Source organism: Macaca thibetana, chromosome 7 (assembly GCF_024542745.1).
Source record: "Macaca thibetana thibetana isolate TM-01 chromosome 7, ASM2454274v1, whole genome shotgun sequence".
In the NCBI taxonomy this organism is placed as follows: domain Eukaryota; kingdom Metazoa; phylum Chordata; class Mammalia; order Primates; family Cercopithecidae; genus Macaca; species Macaca thibetana.
In genome coordinates, this window is record NC_065584.1 from 35,989,861 (window position 1) to 36,007,782 (window position 17,922).

The window sequence follows — 17,922 nt, forward strand, 5'->3', positions numbered from 1 at the left end:
TTACACTATTATTCATCTTTTTCTCTCTGCCTGGAATGCCTTCTTCCTTTGCTACTCACATAAAAAGGCCTGATTCCAACATCATCGCTCTGAATTCATAGATTAGAATCTCCTCAAATCCCATGACAGTCTGTTCTTTGCACCATTACACCATGTCATACAGAATGGTTATTTTATGTGTATTTGTCTCCCCTAATGTGAATTAAGACTCTGTTCTTAAGGGGCCAGGACTGAGCCTTATTTATCTTTACATCTCTGAGTGCTTAACATGTCTTTTGAATGAAGGAGAATCCCTATCAATGGTGTAGAAAAAGAAGAAGAAAAGGGGGATTCAGGACAAGTACCATAGTTATGTCAGATGTCCCAAGTCAGGAGTTCTCAACTATGATGGGGCTAGATCACCTGAACAACAGTTGGTCACTAATAATGAAGTGCCAAAATTTGTGAATAATTTAATAAAAGCAATTGTAACAGACTGAAAATTAATGTGCCTTCTAAAATGCAAGAAAAAGGGATGGAGTTACAGGTGATAGAATTATATCTAAGCCCAGACACCCATGTGAGTATCATCAATCTTACATAATGATGGTGAGAGAACTTAGGACAACGCCTGTTCTAACTAGTGTGAAATGGGGCAAATAGGGAGACTTGGGATGTCAGTGTTCAGGAAATGTGGTGAGAAGAAAAAGAGGCAGGGTTTCTAAAGTCTTCCTGTTATCATTGTTGATCTCGCTGTTGCTATACAGACTGTGAGAAATATGGGCGAACCACCCACTGGCACTGTCATTAGGTTGCCAGGTCTCAAAGTAGGGTATGCGTGGGACAGGTATGGCGGGGCCACAGACCAGTGGGATACTAGCTCATCTCTACTTCAGGTAATGTGTTTTGATAAGAGAAAACAAAGACATTTATCTGGGTACCATAACATGGGTTTCTCTTTACTCTTTTCCACTGAGACATATTGCAAATTTCTCACTATTATTCTAAAGTAATTAATTGTGAAGTGATGTGAAAGGGGTAGGACTGGGAGGAGTTGGTTATGAAAAAGAAAACGAAGTAAGGCTTAAGGAATGACATGAATCCAAATGTAACAAAATACCACATTCCTTTCAACCTGAAGAGTTTGGCTCTTAAACACACATAATAGAGAGAAACTTCAAATATAGTTTCATTTCATAGCTGCTTTGACTTTCTTACTGCAAAGGGGAGGAGGTGTTACAGAAAAACAGCAAAAAGGAGACAGCAGTGGCATGTTAACTCAGTGAAGATTAATGCAACGTGTAGGGGTCTGATGATTTTTTGACTTAGGGGTAGTAAACAAGTAATGCCAGTGAAGTATATTTACGGTAAACGTTGAAATGTTTATGCTTCTATGAGGAAGTTACAACCTAATTCCAAAGGAAAAGTCAAGATGTAACCTTTACATCTGCTTTTCTTACCCTGCTCTCCAAAACGTATATTAAGCTAAGATACCTCAGGCTAGTTCTCAACCTCAGCTTTCTTATTTGGCAAATGTATCAGAAAATTCTATTTGGTTACTGGAGTTATCCCAAAGTGAAAAAATAGCATTTTCAGAAGGCTGGCATTCATTCGCATCCCTCTTTTGCATTTATATAACTCAATAGTGGCTTTGTTTTCGGACTGTTCACACACATAGAGCAACTGATGGAATGCCACCCAAATGTTTTTATGACTCTAGATGTATGTATGGTAGGCAAAGAAAAAATCACAATTAGCCCTTATTCTGGTGACTTACTATTTTTTCCAAATACTCTGAATTTGATACTATCACACAAATATTATTTAAGAACAGACCTAGTGGGAGAGTGGGAGGCACTGCCGCCTGTCTGGGTACTGGCAGTCCACTTCTGCGGAGATAGCCTGAGGCTGATCGTTATTGGAAGTTGGGCTGATTGCTATCCTGCCACTTTGAAGAGGTGCTTCAAGAACTGGGAGTAGCACCTCTCACATTGGCTCACATAGGAAAACCAGCACACTGACCTCCTGGATCTCTGTCCATCCCAACCCACCTCACAAGTGTACTCTGTTTTAAGGGTTGCTGAGTCCAGTGAAGTTACAGCAAGATCACAAGTCTTTTCTTCTCTTTTGAGATAAATCCAGATCTTTCTGGTTAGTCTTAAAGAGCCCCAAATGTCTGATGTTAATGTCCCAATAGGTTTAGAGGACGAAGATTAACACCTCTTTCAATTGCTCTGAGATCTTTCCATTCTGTTGAATACAGGCAATATTCTTTTTAAAGAATGCTCTCGTCACTGTCAGAGAGGAATTCTGTAAATCTTTCAGCATTAATCTCAGAAGATTTTCTTCCCTACATTTTTACAAATTTAGTCAAGAAATAACTAAACATTTAAAAAATAATAAAAACATAAAAAAAAAACATTAAAAAAAAACATTCTCTGGGGCTTCCTTCTGCTGATAAAACACCAGGGCTTTTTTTAATTGTACTAAGAATGCAGCAATTGAAAAAGTCATGATCATCACCATCAAGAGACATTATTTCCACAGTCTTTTGACTACACTTAATACTACACTTAACACCAGATTTTCATTTATATACAATGCATTTCACTGCAGTGAAAACAAAGAGTTGAAAGGGTTGGACATTTAGGAAGAGATGGTCCAAGATACGTCCTTCATTCTTCCAGAAGTAGTTTCACACCAGGCTAAAAGAGAAAAGAGAGCTGACACACACACACACACACAGATTTCTAACACAACCACCCCTGTCCTGCACACCTATTCCATGAATCAACTTACAGGATGACATATATAGTGCCAACATTAATAGATTCATAGGTAAACTGATCACTGCAGATTATGACTGATTACAACTTATCAACTTATGGGTATGGAATTCTAAGTGAGAAGTTGATGGTAAAATATTTTCCTAACTGATTAGGTAGGATTAATTACATCTCTATTCTATTTCCTATTTTTTATTCCAAGGTGAGATATGTACAAGGACATAAGGCCCTCAGTAACCCAAGTGCAAACAGTGAGCTGGTGGTATAAACAATTGAAAGCATTTCAAATAGCAGCAGTGATGGACAAATTAAATGCTGGAGTCCATAATTAAGCACAGCATTTTACCACAACTTAGCAATTAAAATGCTATCCAACCAGAGAACAGGACCAAGTTAAAGTCTTCTGTCTTCAGCCATGTATATCAACTAGGAATTATGTAAAAAAAAAAAAGAAAAATCTCTACAATGATTCAAGTTGATGTAATTTGGGTGCTATATCCAGAGTAGTTTGAACAAGTCATGTTCGACTTCAAGCAACTCGTGCCTGTCTTTTCATCGCTTCCTGTTGTGTACTTTGTGAACAGAATTACTACTGGCTTTCTAACCACATAATTCATACCAGCTGTTCAGACTAGATCATGGGAATCCTGTTCCTTTTTTTCTCTTTTGAGACAGAGTCTCGCTCTGTTGCCCAGGCTGGAGTGCAGTGGTGTGATCTCAGCTCACTGTAACCTCCTCCTCCCAGGTTCAAGTGATTCTCCTGCCTCATCCTCCTGAGTAGCTGGGATTACAGGCGCCTGCCACCACGCCTGGCTAATTTTTGTGTTTTTAGTAGACAGGGTTTCACCATGTTGGCCAAGCTGGTCTCCTGACCTCAGGTGATTCACCTGCCTCAACCTCCCAAAGGGCTGGGATTACCGGTGTGAGCCACTGCACTTGGCCCCAAAATCCAAAACTTTTTGAGGGCCAATATAACGTTCAAAGAAAATGCTCGTTGAAGCATTCTGGATTTCAAATTTGGGATGCTCAACCAATAAGATTAATGCAAATATGCCCAAAATTTAAAAAAAAATTGAAATTTGAAACATTTCTGGTCCAAGCATTTTTGATAAGGGATTATCCTAATTGATCTTCACAGAGTCTAAGAGGTGGGGCTGTGACCTACTTGACTCATGGGGATGTTAAAGTGCAGAAGGACAGGACCTTGCCCACTGCCACACGCTCGCAGTAGCACAGCCAGGATGCAAAGCACGGCCCCTGGACAGCACAGCCTACACTCCTGGTGCTTCTAGGAGTTTCCAGGCAGCTCACACTAATACACAGGTGGCCCTGCAGAAAGGAAGCCGTTATGGAAACATTTCCCTAGAGTGAGTGCAGAATAGCTAATTTCGAGGCCCACAGAATGATGAGTAAGTAACTGAAGAGCCGGAGCTCTTCAGGATACAGTGCTGGAGCATCCTCCTCCCATTCCTGGGTCACTCTGGAGTTTGTAAACGATGGGGAACTGGGAGGTGTACCAAACTGAAGCCATTGTGTCCATTTCCTGAATGCCTGAATAGGAACCACCGTTGCAGTACCATCTAAAAATATGAACTTGCAAATCACATCAACTCTAATCCTGACATGGATGCCAGAGTATGCTGTTTCCTGCAAGAAGTGGAAAAGAGAAGCCTTCAGAGTCCGGTGACTTTAAGTCAAATGCAGCCCTCTGCTTTTCTCCCTTGTCTTGGCTGACAAATACAACACCAGAATTCAATCCCAACTAAAACCTTTTGAAGAAGTCAATCAAGATCTTGCATTTCACTTTGAGTCAATTTTAGAAAAGCTCTACCAGCAATATACTTTTAAAATGAAGTATTCTAAACTTAGTCAACAAAACCCAAAGAATTCTACTTAAATCTATGTTTAATGCTATAGCTTTATCAGGCTGTCAAGTGCTTTGCCTTTACCTTTCATCTAATTTTTATAAAAGGAAATTGGTTTCTTTTCTCTAAGATAGATTAAATTATGTCCTCAGTTACTTAAATAAGCCCTTTTGATATTAAAGGGTCATTACCACAAATGGAAAGGTGAGGGAACTCTGAGCGTGGAAAGCTGGAGTACCATGTGAAGTGTGGACACAAGATGGTAAACTATGAGGTCTCCTGGTTTAATTACCAAATAACGTTTTTTTAAAAAAAGCATTGGGAGTCTATTAAATGCCAGAGTCTATAGCTGATATTTGGAATACAAAGATAAATAAGACAAGCTAAGTTTAAAAAAATAACATTAAAGTGAAGTTTCATAAATTTTGTGAGTGAAGAAGCCATGTGGTGGTAAGAACATTCCTAGTGGGGCAGTTAAGGTAGAAATGGGAGGAGAGTGTTTTGGAGAAATTAAAGGCGGCTTCTCAGAGAAGGCATGGCAAGGCTTCAGCAGTCAAAAGAAGGAATGGAAGGTGCACCAAGCAGAGGAGCTCCTAAAAAGGCATCAAGGGGAACATGGTAATTGCAGAGGAGAGAGAGCCACTCACATGCCTAGGGATGGGGGTGGTGACGATGACAGGGGAAAAGGGAAGGCAAGTCCACATAGACAAACTTTTTGGGAGCGACAGGGTGTCACTCTGTTACCCAGGCTGGAGTGCAGTGGCGTGATCACGGCTCACTACAGTCTCAACTGCCCAGGCTCAGAGGATCCTCCTACCTCAGCCTCCCAAGTAGCTGAGACTATACACATGGGCCACCACACCTGGCTAATTTTCTTTTTCTTGTAGATACGGGGTCTTACTATGTTGCCCAGGCTGGTCTTGAACTCCTGGACTCAAGCCATACACCTGCCTTGGCCTTCCAAAGTGATGAGATTATAAGCATAAGCCACAGCACCCAGCCAACACAGGCAAACTTGCTGGTGAGTTGGACTTGATTCTGAAGGCTGTGTGGAACCATGGAAGGGCTATAATGAAAGGCACAGCGTGAGGAGTATTTCTATTTTTATTAGGTCATCCTTCCAGTGGGAGGTTGGTAATCATACCTAGAGGCTGTTGGCAACAGTTTAGGTAAGCAAAAGAATCTCAGTGCAAAATGAGGACTTCTCAGGCAATGGCAGGAACGTGTGTGGAGATGGGATGATAGTGCCGACGGGAAATTGATAACAAATTCTACTTCTATTCTGGATACTCAGGTAGATGGCAAAGCCGTCCACCAAGGTGGGTAACACAAGAGATGGAAGAGGCAGAAGGAGGGGCAGGGGTGAAGGTCAAGTCAGTTTGAACTTGTGAATGTGAGACACTTTCATGCCTTTCAAGTGCAAATGTTCAGTAGGTAGTCAGGCACACGAATATGAAAAGTGAAAAGGAGACCAAGGCAAAACAGACAGCTAAGGAACTGCCCACATACAGATGATGGTTGAGGTTGCTCAAGTGGATGAACCATCTAGAAGAATTGCACAGTGTGGGATTCAAATAAAAATGAGGAAGAAGTGGGGAACATAAAAATTTCAGGGTGATGAGATAGGTGCAAAGAGCTGATGATACAAAAAAATCAGGAATACATTTTGGAAGACAAGGAAATGGAATTTGAAGGAGAAGGGAGTAGTGAATGGTATCAAGTAAGTTAAGGACCTAACACCATCCAGAAGCTTTAGAAATGTAGAAGTCAGCTGGGTGCAGTGGCTCTCACCTGTGATCCCAGCACTTTGGGAGGCTGAGGAGGGAGGATCACTTGAGGCTAGGAGTTTACAACTAGTCTGGGCAATACAGTGAGACACTGTCTCTATAAAAAAAAATCATTTAAACACATAAGCTGGGTGTGGTGTGGCATGCACCTGCAGTACTAGTTACTCAGGAGGTTGAGGTGGGAGGATGACTTGAGCACAGGAGTTGGAGTTTACAGTGAGCTAAGATCAGTGTCACCGCATCCCAGCCTGAGTGACAGCGTGAGACCTTGTCTCAAAAAAAGTTAAGTAAAGAAATGAAAAGAAACATGGAAGTCAATGGGCAATGGGGACCTAGCTGGAGCAATCCCAGCGAAGCTCAAAAGTCCCATGGTTTCGGGAACCTCACGGCAAGGCACGAAGCTGTGATGGAGGGGCCAGTGTTTGGAAAGTACAAGTCCTGAAGCTTCTAACCACAGTTAATATTCTAAACAAAAGAAAACATTAAATGGTGCTTGTATGGTTTGAAACCAGAAAATGACACAGTGGAAGACTGGCTTAGAACCTATAAGAAATAACAAACTTGGAAAGTATTTCCTTAAAAATCAAGACTGAATGGTCACGTGACTATTATGCTCTCTGAGAGAACTCTTTTAAGTTTGTTTTCACGATGTTTACACCCTATATGGTGCTGGTGTCTGTGAGGAAGGAGGGAGGGAGGCTGCAGATGCAGCTGCCATAACTCCATGAACAAAAAAGGCCCCCCATCCAGCTTCTTAAGAGTTAAGTGCAGGGGTCTCAAGGGGAGTGTCAATGACATCCAGGTAAAACTCAGAAGTACCAAGTGTTCAGTGAGCTCTAACATCAAATATTTACATAAAGGCTGGTAATATTAGCCCAAAAAAAAGAGAAGAGAAAATCATTTTATATGCTAAGATTTCTGTTGTTTATCCAAAGCCCCTCAAATAGCTCCACTTTTATAAGCATATTAACACAGATCAGGGTTTTATTGCTGATCCCACATTATGTTTAGACACAGTAATGTATCAAGTTCAGTGTGCCACAGCCAGCAATTTTTATTTCAATCCTACCCTTAAGCTCTAGGTAAATTTGAGGCCAAAATAGTGACCGTATCATATTACCTATTTCTGTTGAATGAATGTTAATTCTGTTAATAAATACTACTCTCACAAATACTGTAAAATTCTGTAATCAGAAAGCCACCTGGAGAGCATAAAACTCATACATTCAAATCAAATAGAAATTAGACGTTATTCTATTTAGATGTCAAATGAATTATCAGTTCTTACTGTGTCAGTTTCTCTTAACTATGTATGGAGAACATCAACCGACTAAAGAATTTTTATTAAAACTCAGAACACCAACATACTTCAGTATGTCATAAAAATCCTAACCTTGATATTAAAGGAAAAATATTACACAGATTTTTTTTTTGTTCCTAATGACCTTTCAGTCTGGGATATTACATATAAATTAAAGAAAACCTATGCTTCTATAAGCAGTAAATTAGTGTTTTCACCCAAAATGGACTGTGTTGGATCCAGCCATGGTGACTTAAGTGGGCAGATTTGGGGAGCACTGGAGGAGTAGACTTGAGATGGCTGCTAACTTGAGCTTAAGTATAGCTGGTATCTCTATGGTTAAAAACAATTTCCCTAACCTAGGGGAGAAAAGAAAAATGAATGGAATGAACAACTGTAAAGCATTCTTTAGTCACAATATTAGGCCACACCATTACTGGTTAGGCAAGATTCAAGGTCTGGCAGACCCTGTCATTTATTTTCATGATTTATGATTCCTCTGAAAGGTCCAAATTATACTTGGTGAGTACAAGGTACAAACTGTATATGGCACTCAGGACGGCGCTGGTATGCAGGGGAGAGTCAGATGGATGAGGGATGCCCTGGTACTCTTCACTTCTGTATCTCAATAAGGTATTTTGTTCTCAGTAGGACTAGGACTATAAAGGGGATGCTTAAAGTTTTCAGTTCTGTTTTACTAAATTTCATGAGGGAAATTATATTCTAAGGTGAACTTTATGCATCTGGGGACTCAAGAAGGACTGAGGAAGTATTTCTGATAAAAGTCATGAATCTGCTCTATCCTCAAATATTCCTGGAGTCACAATAGCAAAACAAAGTTTCTCAAACACGAGTAGCCTGTATCCTAAATTCTTTGGACCAGAAATGTTTTGGCATTTGGATGTTTTTGGATTTTGAAATATTTGCATTACACTTGCAGCTGAGCATCCCTAATCCGAGTATCTGAAATCCTCCAATGATCATTTCCTTTGAGCATCATGTCAGTGCTCAAAAAGTTTTAGATTTTTGTAGTATTATGGATTTCAGACTTTTGGATTAGGATATTCAATCTATAGTATCTTCTTTGTATGCCTCGAAATTAAAACTTAAAAGATATTTTTTACTAAAAATTAGGAATGATGGGGTAAGAAACTGAACTTTAAATTTTCATAAAAGAAGAATATCCATCCAATTAATTACCATGTATTTCAAAATGAAGATGACCCAAATCATCCTAATATCCTGGAAACCACAGGACTGAGATCTCACAAGTCATCTAAGCCCTGCATCCTAAGAGCTGAAATCCCAGTCTAGTGTACTTAATATATACCAGAGACTAAGGGGGCAGTACGTAGAGGTAAAATTTTCCTGAAAAGCTCGTCAGCCCCACCTATGGCCCTTTCACCTCTGCAGCTTAGAGAGTCACAAGCTACTCTAATGGTCTTCTAGAAGGAGCACGTACTGAGACACATTTTCCGCTGGGTGGAGTAAAGAAGAAAGGCACAGAAATTACTTCTAGAACTCAAGGATCTACATCTGGAAAAAATGGAGTTCTGCATTCTCTAGCACTGAAAGCTGCTCCCATCGAAAGATGATACTCAGCTACAAAAAATATTTTCCCTTTTGAAGGTCAGTATGACTGGCAAGGAGCTTTAGTTTCTGTTGCAGAAATTAAATTCAACATGGAATCAAAATACATTCTCAAATGGAATACTGTATAAAGGAAATGACACAAAACCAATTTCACTTGTGAAAGCCTGCTGATTGTTCTGGAGAGAAAGAAAACAGCATTGAGGTGGAAAAGGTCCTTTTCTATACAATGATTTCCTGGGTTCATCTTTCAAAATGGGGGCCAAATCATGAATTCCAGTTAGCACACACATCAGAGGCAGCCAAGTCTGGAATGCGTCGAACAAAGAATTTACTCAGAGGTCTCCTGGATGTTTTCTTCCTCAAAAATAAGGAAAGAGAGAGGAGTCCAGATGGTAATGGGGCCACTATGGGAGACGAAACTTTTATTGAGATAAATAGCAAGGCTCTGTAAATAGATCTCCAGGATGAAATGAGAAACTGTAAAAAGATGACTATTTTTTTGGTTTGTCTGCTTTAATTAAATTTTGTCTGTTTTTATTAAATTATTTCTACATAGTATCCTAGTAACCTAAAATAGTTAAATGGCAATGTTTCATGCAACAACTCAAAAGTCAGACTAAGATAAAGAATTCACAGTGTGGTTTCTAAAGCTTCCTGCTCTCTGCTCCCAAACTGGAGCGGTGATGATTTATGTGTATCTGGGAACTGTTTTACTCAGCATCCTGCTCCTGCCAGACCTGGTTCCTGCCGCTCACATGAATCAGGCTCACGTTTTGGCCTCCACGCGGACCCTCCCTTCTCCCCAACACAGTTCCCAGAATACAGACTTCTCCCAGGTCTAAGGGTTTTCACAAAAACATTCTGAGATGTGATTAAGGCAAGCAGAAGAGATGGGGAAAGGACAGTGGATGGACAGAAAAAAGCTGACTTCTAGGCTAGGCGTGGTGGCTCACACTGTAATCCCACCTACTTGGGAAGCTGAGATAGGAGACTCACTTGAACCTGGGAGGCAGAGGTTGAAATGAGCCAAGATCGTGCCACTGCACTCCAGCCTGGGTGACAGAGTGAGACTCTGTCTCCAAAAAAAAAAAGAAGTTGATGACTTCCAGCAGACCACTAGCAGATTATTCAATTAAACTATCTCCTCCTTTAGTGTACATGATTTGAGGTAACCAAATTTATAGTGCAATTACTTAAAATCTGTATAGCCAACTTCTATTCCCATTTTGAAAGTACTTAATCTAGTTTAATTTTAGGTTTGGACTCTAGTTCAAAGTGCTGCAGTTTACTGTTAACTCCAGACAAAACTGCTAGGGCATCCTTGTAAAGGCAGAGTTAACCCACTACCTTTTGGAAGGGAACCCTCTATGGCTTTCAATTTAACAACAACCTTTGGTTTCTTACTTTCTAGGATCCCTCAGTCCCTCTCCTTCTGGCTTAATTTTACTCAGGACTAAGTGTTTTAACTTATCTTCATGTATCATCTTCTCCCCACTATTCTGTCCTATTTTCAGAGTAGTAAAAAATATGTTTGTGTTATTCTAGCCTTCCTTCCTCATAATCCTTTATTAACAAAGTGACAAAAACATAGTCAACCAAAAACCTGCCTTCTGTTGCTCTTATATCATCGTTTTGTCCCAAAATGATGAAGACTGTCAAGGATGACATATGGTCACTGTCACCTCAAAGGGTCTGCTGAATTCTAATCCACAGGGCCATTAAGCATGTAGTAACGACATGCTTGATAATGTTGATAATCACACGGAAATTAAAGAGCAAAGCACAAATACCACTGTGCAGAGCTGAAGGCTTTGCTAGAATCAATCTCTGTTCATCCTTATGGCTTTAGAACACTACCATGCTTTGAAAGCCACTATAGTATGTACCTCAGTTTAATTCTTTGTTTCTAGTAAAATATGAGAAGGCCTAAAACTAGTGCTTATGGGTCTGTGTTACTTACATTTGGGGTAGAGAGAGAGAGAGCAAACCTTTGAAGGCACCCTTACCGCCTCTCTAGTGGGCGCCCGTCACTGGAGATGCTTCGAGGGATGTTGGCAGCTCTTTCTGGAGGAGGCATCTTCCCATCTCCTTTTCCAGCATTCAGCCGCGAGGTCATGGGACTCTGCATCTGGGACGGGACTTGAGGTGAATGAGGCCCCTTGCTGGTGTTCCTCTGCCATTTGTTATTATTTCGGAAGGGAAACTTGAATTCGTATGAAACACCTTCATTCATTTTGTACTCCATCACTGGCATGCGGTAGGTTTCAGAGCAACTCCTATTAGGGGTAAGGCATAGGGAGAAACACAATGGATACTGCTTTTTCTTGTTGGTGGAACCACATTGATTCTCATTAACACTTAAAAATGCATCCACAATTTCACCCACTGTTTCAAACCACCTTTCAATCTTTGGGCCCTATACTTATTTTCTTTTCAAAAACCAGAACCCAAGGAAGTATTACAATGTATTTTCCTTTACTCAGTCCCAACTGTTGAGTGTGAGATATGGAGTCTTTAAAACACAATGGGACCCATGGTTACCCTGGGGGTGGCCGGACTACTGAGACCTGAGGAGGAAAAGCCACCAGGACAGCATGACGGGGCATATCTGAGAGCACGAAGTCTCAAAGGAAGCAAGCGGCTTCACACACCCACCACTGCACATGGTGACTGGGTTCTGAAAGCGTGTATGAGCAGCTTCACATACTCACCAGGGCACATTGTGACCAGGCTCCAAAAGGGTGAACGAGCAGCTTAACACACCTGCCACTGTACACTGCGACTGGGGTTCCAAAAGGGTGTACAAGCAACTTCCCACACCCGCCACCTGCCACTGTACACTGCGACTGGGGTTCCAAAAGGGTGTACAAACAACTTCCCACACCCGCCACTGCATACTGTGATTGAGCTCTGAAAGGGTCTATAAGCGGTTTCACACACCCGCCACTGCACATCATGACTGGGCTCCAAAAGGGTGCATAAGCAGCTTCACACACCCATCACGGCACATCATTGACTGGGCTCTGACAGGGTGTACGAGCAGCTTCACACACCCATCACTGCACATCATGACTGGGCTCTGAAAAGGGGTACGAGCAGCTTCACACACCCACCACTGCACATCATGACTGGGCTCTGAAAAGGGGTACGAGCAGCTTCACACACCCACCACTGCACATCATGACTGGGCTCTGAAAAGGGGTACGAGCAGCTTCACACACCCACCACTGCACATTGTGACCGGACTCTGAAAGGGTGTATGAGTAGCTTCACATACCCGCCCCTACACACCGCAACCGGGCTCTGAAAGGGGGTACGAGCAACTTCACACTCCTGCCACCACACATTGCAACTGGGCTCTGAAAGGGTGTCTGAGCAGCTTTCAGCCCATTTCACTTCGGACCAGCGACATCACAAGTGCTGTGTAGCCACATGCCTCCTGTCTTGGACAATGCAGGCCCAAAGGGCGTCCAGCCAAAGGCCTGGTCTTGATGTGGATGAGGCTGAAGGCGTGGGGAGGGAAGGTGAGACATGGAGACAGGGGGGCAGAGTAGAAGGGCTTACATAATTGGCTGGCAAGAGAATAAGGACAATGGAAGGTGCCACTCTTTCATGACCTTGTCTACGTATCTCAGGGTTGACTCCTGACATTTCAAATGTGTATTCCATAACGCATCCTCTCCCCCACCTTCAGTAGAATTTTTGTTGTTAGAAAGTGTCGCTTTTGGAGCATGTGCTCAGAGGGAACAATGGCGCCTGCTGCCATCCTTACCTGACTCAGTCACAGCCCACGTCTCCAATGAGTACTTTCTTCTTGGGGTTTCCTTACCAGTATCCCAAATGCCCCAAAAGCCAAGGGTGACCTTAATCTGACCCTCTGCCCAAGGCTCCACTGTATCCCTTTTATGCTTTAATGGCAATGGCTTTTAAACTTTCTGGATGACAACCTAAGTAAGAAATACATTTCACACTGGGACACAGCACCACCACATACACACAGAGATGTGCATCCTTCCTCTCAGGTCTTCCGTTTTGCTATATTCTGAGTGAATACACTTCAACCAAAAATACACTGGGCGCAAGCAACATCCTAAACTGATTTGATGATCTACTTGAGAGTTATGGTCTGCAGTCTGTAGAACACTGTTTTATGGCACATTTGACGTTACTTTTAGTAGTTAATGACTGCTATGTCATTAAAACCTTTTCTCTAATAAAACATTTTCTCTAATAGTAAGGAATACTACTTTAGGCTCTGATACAATTTTAAGCTTTGATTCTGGTATTTATGACAAAAATATGCCATTGCAACCCTTTTTTGGTTGTTAATAGAGGTAATACACAATGGTATAGTTTACAGTCTTTCATTTCTGACTACAGTCTTTCATTTCTGACTAAATAAGGCACACTATAAAGATCTAATGTTCTGGATCTGTAAATACAATGCAAAAATGTTACACTTTACCAAAGGAATATTGATTAAAATTTATAATAATCCATGGAAAAATTTCACTTCTGCTCAAAATCTGGACTAGCTTTGCTTCTCCTCAGCAATGTTCTTGTTTTAACTTGTAAACTCAAAGAGCATCATCATCTATGCCCCTTTCTGTTGGCTGCTAGGAACCAGCAAACGTACAGACTTTATTATTATGTATTTTGGGCACCAACTTTCCAAAAATTTTTACCTAGACCATGTTTTGCTTTCACTACTACCTCTTCCACCTCCAATTCCCTAGCTAAGCTTCTATTTTGATACTGTACAACTATTTTCTCTTTCTGAGACAAGGTCTTGCTGTGTTGCCTAGGCTGGAGTGCTGTGACGTGATCAAGGTTCACCACAGTCTCAACCTCCTGGGCTCAAGTGATCCTCCAATCTCAGCCTCCTGAGTAGCTGGGACTACAGGTGTGCACTGCCACGCTCAGCTAGTTTTTGTATTTTTTGTAGTGACAGGGTTTCTCCATGTTGACCAGACTGGTCTCAAACTCCTGAGCTCAAGTGATGTACCTGTCTCAGCCTCCCAAAGTACTGGGATTCCAGGCATTAGCCACTGTGCCCAGCCCACAAGTACTTTCATAGGTTGTTTTAAGTCCATTTTGCATCAGGCAGAGAACAAAACAAATAATGATAATGGTAACAGACACAATAATAGTAATAAAGGAATATCAAACAGACAAGTTACTTTATCTTTGGGCTCCTTCAAACACTCTTTGAAATAGTCTTTTAAACTGCTTAACATTTAGTATGAAAACTAGCTAGAAGGCCTCTCTGGCCAAAGATGTTGTCTTCTCCATAGTCTATATTTTATTTCCACCACTCATAACATGTAACTAGAAACTTTCTTCATATCCCACATTGGCCAAATACAGTATGATAAAGTCTGAGCAGAGAGAATATTCATTCATAAACAATGAATAAGCACAGAAGGTTCTGCAGAGCTAAACTTCAGCTACTCGCCATTTCTGATTGCCTTTCGTGGCTAGGGTAACCATCACTGGCTTCCTGGTCTCTTACTTATCTCTGCAAAACAGAAGAATGATATGTAGAATCAAGAAGTATACAACAGACTGAAGAATGCAGATAAAAACTGACTTTTAATGCTATGCATAAACTTTCATAAAACGATTTTTATTATATCATTCTAAGTAAAATTCTGTGTTGAAGAATGGTAACTCTAATAATACTTATAACTTAAATTGGGCCAGGCATGAATTTAGCCACATTACAGCAACTCTATGAAGTGGATGCTATTATTATCCCCTCTTTGTAGAGGAGGAAATAGAGGCCTAGAGAGATTAACTTGCCAAGTTTACACAGCCAGCAGGTGGCAAAGCCAGGATTTGAACCCACAGAATTAATATGTACTATGTAGGTAAGACTATGTAGGTTAGTCTTATTTTAGTCATTAACTAAACCATTCCAATTCTCCAAGGAAAATTCAACAACTTTTATAAAACCCAATTAAAGGGCTATGGCCAGCAGGAATTACAATGTCAACGCTAAAAGTGATAAGAGGTAACCTGTTCAAACCCTAAATTAATGGAAAAGCTACTCCATCCCCTTGTTCTGTTTTTCAGTCTTTGTATTCTTTCTCTTTTAATCTTTATTTCTCATAACTCTCTCCTTTTTCCTTAAGACCCTATGGAATACAGAGAAATGGTTGACTAGGAAATTGAACAGAACATCACAACACTGGACTCACAAGTCAGAAAAGTTTTATGTTTGAGGATGGCTTGGTCCTTTAAGCCATGTGACTCTGGCTTGGAAAAAACACATAAACTCTTTGAATCAAAACTCACCTGAAAAATGAGAGATCTGAACCAGATGATTTGTAATTGCCTTCTTCACTCTAAAGCAGTATGCTTTAGCACTTTAAAATACTGAATTTTTAAAATGAAAAAATGCTGTGACCTGTTCTTATTTAAGAGGTAATTTGGTCTTATGTAGCCTGTTTGTTTTTAGCTTGTCATTTTGAATGGCCCTTAATTGCTTTCTTTAAGAACTACAGGCTAGTGTCCCTCAACAGAATAAAGGTTGACCACTCCATGCAACACCATCCAGAACATCACAATTTAGTCTGTTCATCCACGTACTTTTCACCTTGTCACGGGAATGATGTTGAAGACCCAGAGGTCACAGACACTAATCTATTGACGCTGGCTATGTACTCCAGAGGGGTGACAGTTGGGGGATGAGAATCAGGCAAGTCCTGCATAAGGGGCCTGCTCACTCCAGGGAGGTTTTCCAGTGAAGTCTACCAGGACTCTGTCCATCGGGCTGTCATGCTAGCTGGTTCCATTCACTCTTTGGGAAGCAACTGAACTTCTCCCAGCCTCACTCTCATCATTGTTTTAATAAAAATGAAGCTGCTGATACAGAAGTACTGGGAAGGGAAGAGCATGGTCCCTTTAAATGATATGGAAGCAAAAAAGGGAAGTGCTGGGTACAGGAAGGCGTGGTCCCCGGCTAGGGCTCCACCCCCTCCCCTGGATCTAGCTGAGGACAGGAACTCCTGCCTTCATACCCAGATGTTGCATTTCCCAAGACCACCCCTGGCCCATGACGCACCCCCATCCTATGGCTATAAAGACCCCAGACCCCAGCAAGGCAGGGACAGAAGTGGCTGGATGTTGAGAGCAGCACATCTGTGGAGGAACACACAGGTGGAGGAACACACAGGTGGAGGAACACACAGGTGGCTGGACGTCAAGAGGAATGCACCAACAGGCACCTGCATGCTGGCAGGCCACCAACCGGCAGAACCACACAGAGTTTGGCTGGGGCAGTCAGAGGAGAGCCCAGGTCACCAAGTGGCCTAACTCCACAGAAAAAGTATCTCCCTTCTGGCCTCCCATCTGCTGAGAGCTACTTTCAGTCAATACAACCTTACACTCATTCTCCAAGTCCACAAGTCATCTGATTCTTCTGGTACACCAAGGCAAAAACCTTGGGATACAGAAAACTCTCTGTCCTTGTGATAAGGCAGGGGTCTAACTGAACTGGTTAACACAAGCCACCTACAGACAGCAAAATTAAAAGAGCAAAACTAAAAGAGCACCCTGTAACACACGCCCCCTGGGGCTTCAGGAGCTATAAACATTCACCCCTAGTACTGCCGTGGGGTCAGAGTCCCACAACCTGCCCACCTATGTATGCTCCCCTAGAGGTTCGAGCCGTGGGGCACTGAAGAAGTGAACTACACCCTCATCACGCACCCTGCGAGGGGGACAAGGGAACTTTTCCCATTTCACTGGCATGAGAATTAAAAAAGAAAATGCCTGGCACCTAGTAGGGGCTCAGAAAGTTTGCTATACTCTCCCTGTCCCTTCTTCTCTTAAAAAAGTTGTAGTTTGAAAACGATTCATAAAGGGCATATTTTCTAAGAACAGGGAAGAGACCCTTGTTTTCCATGTTATTTATTTATTTATTTATTTATTTTTATTTTTTTGAGATGGAGTCTCCCTCTGTAACCCAGGCTGGAGTGCAATGGTGCGATCTCAGTTCACTGCAACCTCTACCTCCTGGGTCAAGTGATTCTCCTACTTCAGCCCCCCAAGTAGCTGAGATTACAGGCATGCGCCATCACACCCAGCTAATTTTTTTTGTATTTTTAGTAGAGAAGGGGTTTCACCATGTTGGTCAGGCTGGTCTCAAACTCCTGACCTCAAATGATTCACCAGCCTTGACCTCCCAAATTGTTGGGATTACAGGCTTTTACATGTTATTTAAGTAACACTTTTTTGTTATTGAACTATTACATATATTGTAAAAGTTGCATTTTCAAAATGAATGACTCTCCCATGTGAACACACAAATCCATTTGTGTTTGTATTAGATCTTGGGGGTGTTTGTATTACATACAGTCACCACCTCCCCCATCCCCTCACCTGTGTCCCTCTCGGGGTCCTGGCAACCCTAAGAACCACCAGGCTGAGGGGCAGAGGAGCAGCTTGCCTCAAGGAGGCCTGTCCCGCCTCTCACTGCAGCTGCAGTGAATGGTGGTAAAGTTTCAGCTGACAAAGAAGAGAATGACTATTCAAAGAACAGAGTAATTAGTCGCTAGAAAAACAGCAGTGGGAGTGTGAAGTGCGGAGGAGAAGAAAAAAATGACATA

General features: G+C 41.7%; 1 protein-coding gene across 16 annotated transcripts in view; it reads right to left on the reverse strand.

The window, feature by feature from the left end:
* SIPA1L1 (signal induced proliferation associated 1 like 1) overlaps positions 1-17,922 on the reverse strand; it is a 408,737-nt gene that overhangs the window by 42,289 nt on the left and 348,526 nt on the right. For all 16 annotated transcript variants that reach the window (XM_050797315.1, XM_050797320.1, XM_050797322.1 and 13 more), the window contains one exon: positions 11,317-11,586. In XM_050797315.1, coding sequence (XP_050653272.1) covers positions 11,317-11,586 — 270 coding nt within the window. The remainder of the gene's footprint in view (positions 1-11,316; positions 11,587-17,922) is intronic.